General features: G+C 32.6%; 1 protein-coding gene across 2 annotated transcripts in view; it reads right to left on the minus strand.

Annotated features, from left to right (window-relative positions):
• Positions 1–230: 230 nt before the first annotated feature.
• Positions 231–6,119, minus strand: part of LOC108912770 (translocator protein) — a 13,755-nt gene continuing 7,866 nt past the window's right edge. For both annotated transcript variants that reach the window (XM_018718149.1, XM_018718148.1), the window contains exons 2-3: positions 4,972–5,066; positions 231–558 (exon numbers count right to left, since the gene is read on the minus strand). In XM_018718149.1, the coding sequence (XP_018573665.1) occupies positions 364–558; positions 4,972–5,066 (290 nt within the window). In that variant the 3' untranslated portion in view covers positions 231–363. The remainder of the gene's footprint in view (positions 559–4,971; positions 5,067–6,119) is intronic.

Below are 6,119 nucleotides of genomic sequence, written 5' to 3' on the forward strand. Positions count from 1 at the left end.
CATCGGTATATTTATATGTGTGTGCACATTGAAAATTAGAATGAAATTGCTTGTCTCTTCTAATTACCTATAATTTTTTAAAAAATTAATCTTCCAGTGGCGCGGGATTTGCCTCAAAGTTTAGTCAATGATTTTATTTAAATCATCCTGTATAATGTTACAGCACTATTCGATTTCCTAGGATAGAATTAGTTCTTTATTAAAAAGGGAATCATTACAAAAAAAAACAATATTTAGAAATAACTATATTACCACCAAACAGAAAAATACTAACTGTGTAGGTACTTCTAAAAAAGTAAAATTATTACATTTTACATAAAATGTTTTATTCAATAATAATGTATCTAAATCGCTTTTAAAACTTTACTTCTCTTTGACTTCTGTTATTTTTGGCTTACTATCTTTATTGTCCCTCCATATGACATAGTTTAATGCTGTAGCTAGTCCTAACCACAAGCAGTATGGAATGATTAGGTATCCAGCTATAGGATTTATTTTATAAAATAAATATCCAGTTCCAAGCGCCGTTAGGTTTACTAGTTGAATCTCAGCCAACGCCTGAAACAAATTGTTAGATTTTCATGAAAAACATAATGAAATTAAAATATAAATATTGTTATGTTATTCTTATATTGTTACTACTACTGAAGTTTTCTGCTAGTTGTAGTTGTAGTTGTTGCTATATTACAGAGGATCTAAGGAATAGGAAATAAAATATTGTATAAATAGTGGTGATTGGGTTTGATAAAAAAACAGCTATGCTTGGGTTTGGACTTAACATTTTTATTACATTTACTTAAAAACTCGATATTCATTTCTAGTACCTAGGTTATATCTCCATCCACTACTTTGAATGGTTGTAGTGAAGCACACAGCTTACAACTTTTCCAAACATTAGATTGAATTAGAACTGCAAATTTAGATTTGAAGGAAAATTCCCTTTTAAAAAATGGTAAAAATGCATATCGTGATTTGGCTATTTTTCTCGAAAACATTGCATTTACGAAAAAAATATCAAGAGACAAAAAAGTTTCTAAATTCAATGGCTTTTTAGGGAATTAATAATTTTTAAGAAATTCAAATATGCGACTAAATTTTTTTGGTCCCAAAGATAAGGGGGCCCACGAAAAAAGTGTCTTAAGGGGGTTCCTTGTCAAAAGGCGTATCACTATCAAATTCCACACGTCATAAAACCCCTATGTACCAAATTTAGTGATTCTCGTACAACAAATATTATGCAAACTGTCGAAGCAAACATATGATACAAATATACAGGGTGTTCCATTAAAAAAACACGTATATTTCCTATCTCAGAGAAGAAATATTCAATTGTTTTTTATGTACTTCTCTGATATTGAACGAAAAAAATTTACTAAACCTCTGGCGTTTACTATTTTTTCTCAATAGAAAAATGAAAAAGATAAGAGGAGTAGAATGTTATAATGACCCTGTACAATATATCTAGAATTAAACGTTCTATATGTCTTAATTAATACTGTGGCAAGTTACCCCTAAATGAAAATTAAGTGAGTCCTTCCCCTACAGGTAACTTTGATCAAAGATTAACCAGTGGTGTAGCAACTAGAAAGAATTTCAGGGTTTGAACTCTCGAATCAAAGGTTATGTGAAATCGCAGGAGAATATTCTTTTTATATAAACGTTTATTTCCAAAATAAAACTTTCGTATCTATTGTTTTTCTTTGTACAAGGCGGGACACTTTACATTTAAAAGTCAATTTGGAGAAGTGGCGGTCTCCAATGGCCAAATGGTTAGTTCGGAGTTCTGTCGCTAGGATTGGTTGATGTCGCTGGTTGTTAGCATCTGAAGAAATGGCGGTAGACCAGAGGGTCAGTTTGCAGTTCTGCCGCTGGATTTTGTAGATATCGTTAGTTTGTCGGTACGTTCCAAAAATACGAACAAGTTGTAAATGCGCGTGAAAAGATGAGTTAGTCCTTAGTTCGGAATTTTGTCGCTTGGATTTTGTAGATGTTGCTCATATATTGGTACGCGACTGAAATATAAACAGTAAACACAAGCTTCACGTGTGCTTGGGACAGTGGGTCAGTTCGAAATTCGTTGCAAGAAAACACGTACTGATTCTTTTCATACCATTTAATATAGTTTCTTTGAGTTGAGGAAATATCATGTTAATAAAAAATAAATATAATCTTAAAAGTATTTCTTGAACTACACATATACTTTCTACAATTGTTAAAATTATTTAAGTAATATGAAAAATCTTTATAATATAATGATTAAAAAGTTCCACATTGATGGTGTTCAAGTTCCTTCAAGTCATGTTTCAAGAAATTCCGGCTTCTGGTGGCCGTTTTACGTACACTTTGACAGCACTGTTAAGCAGCACATTACACTCTAAATATTTTATTTGCTTCTTGATGCCACTCTTAATTTTCCGTGGTGGTTTTACAAAATATTGTGTATTTGTTGACCATCAACAAATAAATGATATTTCATTGAGATAAAATTCAGGGAAATCCCCGAAAATCTACAACAGTCAACTATATGTTTATTAATCTATAACTCGACATCTCATAGTAATTTTTTTGTCTTTTTGTCTATTACACTGCCACTCAAAAAAAGAAATGTTGTCTGTACTTTTCATGTGACATATGTTATCTGTTGTATTTTTGCCTCCTGATCACGAATCCGGTGTCAGAATTGAGGTATCACATCACAGGATTTTTCTAACATCAAAAAACAGGTAAAAAATAGTAAAAATTCATGAAAAAGTGCTAGGAAAAATACAATTTTTTTTTTACTATATTCAAATGTTCATTTATAGAGTTAAGACCTCGCCCAACGTGAATCCGCGGTCAGACTTAATGGTTCTTTTTCTAACCTCAAAAAAACGGGTCAATTAAGGTCAGATATCACGAATTTTCAAACAATAACAGATTCGCGCCAAATTTAGTATACGGGAGTTTTCTGGGTCGCTGATCACGTATCCGAGGTCAATTTTGCAAAATTCTAGATGGCGGATCCAAAATGGCCGACCAAATTTTCAAATAATAACAGAATCGCAGCAAATTTGGTATACGGCGGTTTTCGGGGTTGCTGATTACGTATTCGAGGTCAGAATTGCGAAATTCATTTTGTAATATTTTACTTTATAACCTAAGTACCCAATCATATGTTAACCTACTTTTTTTCGGCTATATCTTGTTATTTTTTCTGTAAAAGATCTTTTCACGGATCGAATTTTGTAAATCTGATTCGTGATCGAAAACCGCCGTATACCAAATTTGGCGCAAATGTGATTAGCGACCCCGAAAACCGCCTTATACCAAATTTGATGCGAATCTGTTATTTTTTGAAAATTTGGTCGTCCATCTTGGATCCGCCATCTTGAATTTTGCAAAATTGACCTCGGATCCGTAATCAGCGACCCCGAAAACCCCCGGATACCAAATTTGGCGTGAATTTGTTATTTTTTAAAAATTCGTGATATCTGACATTAATTGACCCGTTTTTTTAAGGTTAGAAAAAGAACCATTAATTCTCACCGCTAATTCACGTTCGGCGCGGTCTTAACTATATAAATAAACATTTGAATGTAGAAATTTTTTTTAAAATTTTTCCTAGCACTTTTTCATGAATTTTTACTAATTTTTTCCTATTTTTTGAGGTTAGGAAATTCCTGTGATGTGATAGCTCAATTCTGATACCGGATTCGTGATCAGGAGGCAAAAATACTACAGATAACACATGTCACATGAAAAGTACAAACAACTTTTCTTTTTTTGTGTGGCTGTGTTATAGGACACTCTACTTAGAGCTAAATATTCCACAACTTGATCTTGAATAAAGATACAATTAACTTTAGAGAATAATGCTCGACTGATGAAATATGTACAGTTATGTTGTTTATTGTTGGAAGTGAACAGTTTCGAAAACTGAGTATACATGTAATACGCTTCAAAATATTTTTTAGAGCTAAAATCTAATTTCATGTCTTCGCAATCTATCCATTGGATTAGAATAGATGTTCCACTGCCATGAAAGAGGGTGACATCTTATGTCGTTTGGTCTTTCTTATAGGTTTGAAATGTTACAAAATGTTTCTAGGACCCTTCACAATAGTACAAGTTTTACATACCAAATATGTTTCGTGGTGCCACTAGGCAAGGAGGGCAATTCACGTATTTTTCATTGTTTGTATGGCCTATACTACTTGTGTCAACAAATCATGTTTTACTACACATTATTTAAAAACACACGTTTAACTTTTAGCTTTATATTGGTGATATTCGTCTATTGCATCCTCATTTTAATGTTTAAAACTATTTCTGTCGTTTCGAGCTCTAATTACTCTTTATTATCAGTTTACTAAAGACTTTATTGGGTCGTATGTTACCAACCTGTCCTTCAGGGTAAATCGAGCCTCCTCTTCCTATGCTAAAAGAGACCTATTCTCTTTTTCGTAGTATAAGCAGCTTTTTATGAGACTCGCCGGTCCGGGATCTTATGGTAGAATTGAGTACAACCCATTTTTTTCACATGTGGGAAAAAATTAACAGATAGTGTGCGACTCCGTTAAAAGTTGTTTCTGATCCGTATGAAATGAATTGCGTAATGAATTGGATGGCATAACGATATTTTATATCTAACCAATTCATTTTTGATAAGATAATCAATTTTTATAGACATTGAATTAATGCAGTTATTATTTTTATTGTAAAATAAATTTGCTCAGATTTATTAAAATATTTTTTCGATTATTTCCCACATGTATCGCTATCAAATTGCACATTATTACTTCACCATTTTACATCCCCAAATTTCCAAATTCTTTCGCCTGACTTTTTTAGATCTTCTCTGATTCTCTGATTTCTTCAGATTTCTCCACCGTAATCATATTTCCACAACATACAAGATTCACAAAGAATCTTAGTGACTATGTAAACATACAGATTTTGTAAAAACATTTACAAATTTAAAAAAATGCTTACCAATTGTGGGTCTTTGGCTCCAAAGAAAATGGGTGTCCATGCCCAGTTTAATAAGACATTGCTACCATACACAATTAAGGGCAGTCTCGCAGGACCTTGAAACGGAAATTGAAAATTTATTTGTTAGCCAAGAAAAGGCTTTTTGCTATCAAATGTTTTCATTGTGCAATAGTTAAGTACTGTTAATATGGTGAAGAGTAAATTAGAGTATTTCTATCAATCTGTTTAATATAATCATGCGATACTCCTTAATTAAGTGGTTAATGATAAATCTACTCGTCATTATTTTTTGTGATTACGAGATATTAATAATAATGGAGACGATAATGCACTTCTGCTGATTTTTCGAATTTAGTGAGTTGAAATCGAAATATGATACTACTTCTTTATGATTAATAAATATGTCGACGTATAGTGTTCATAAAAACATACGACATGTTTATTGAAAATTTCGACACACCGTGTTTTTAGACATGTCAACATTATGTAGGTACCTACCTACTTTAAACTACGTTTTATCCATTTTTTAAATGCATTTATTTTACTGTTTTACTTTCAATACTTTTTTATTCCTTTCAACTTTTATTATCTAAATAATATTCGTTTGGTACTGGATTAACAGTATTGTTAAACGCAATTTTTTTGTTCAAAAATGCATAAAGGGTGTACGTACCCTGGTAGCACAATCTTGCACAAGACACTTATACAAGACTGCTGTGTACCTATTGCTAAAGTCTGCATTAGTTTACTGCAAGATTCATTGTGCAATTGTCTTGATCAAAGATTTCAATGGATTTGATTCAGGACACTTGAGCACAAAGGGGTAAATTAAAGCAAGTGACTATGTTGCATATACAGTGTAGGAAAGTACTGATGGTCTATCAGAAGTTACGTGACAGCGATAAAGTAAGCCATAGAAATCCATGTGATAGACAAGGATGGCTATAATGAAGGCGTCTAATTAGTCAACGCCCATTTCGCCCTTCCACAAATAAGATCCACTTCTTATTTGTGGAAGGGCAAAATGGGCGTTGACTAATTAGACGCCTTCATTATAGCCATCCTTGTCTATCACATGGATTTCTATGGCTTACTTTATCGCTCTCACGTAACTTCTGATAGACCATCGGTACTTTCCTACACTGTAT

Source organism: Anoplophora glabripennis, unplaced genomic scaffold (genome assembly GCF_000390285.2).
Source record: "Anoplophora glabripennis isolate ALB-LARVAE unplaced genomic scaffold, Agla_2.0 scaffold784, whole genome shotgun sequence".
In the NCBI taxonomy this organism is placed as follows: Eukaryota; Metazoa; Arthropoda; class Insecta; order Coleoptera; family Cerambycidae; genus Anoplophora; species Anoplophora glabripennis.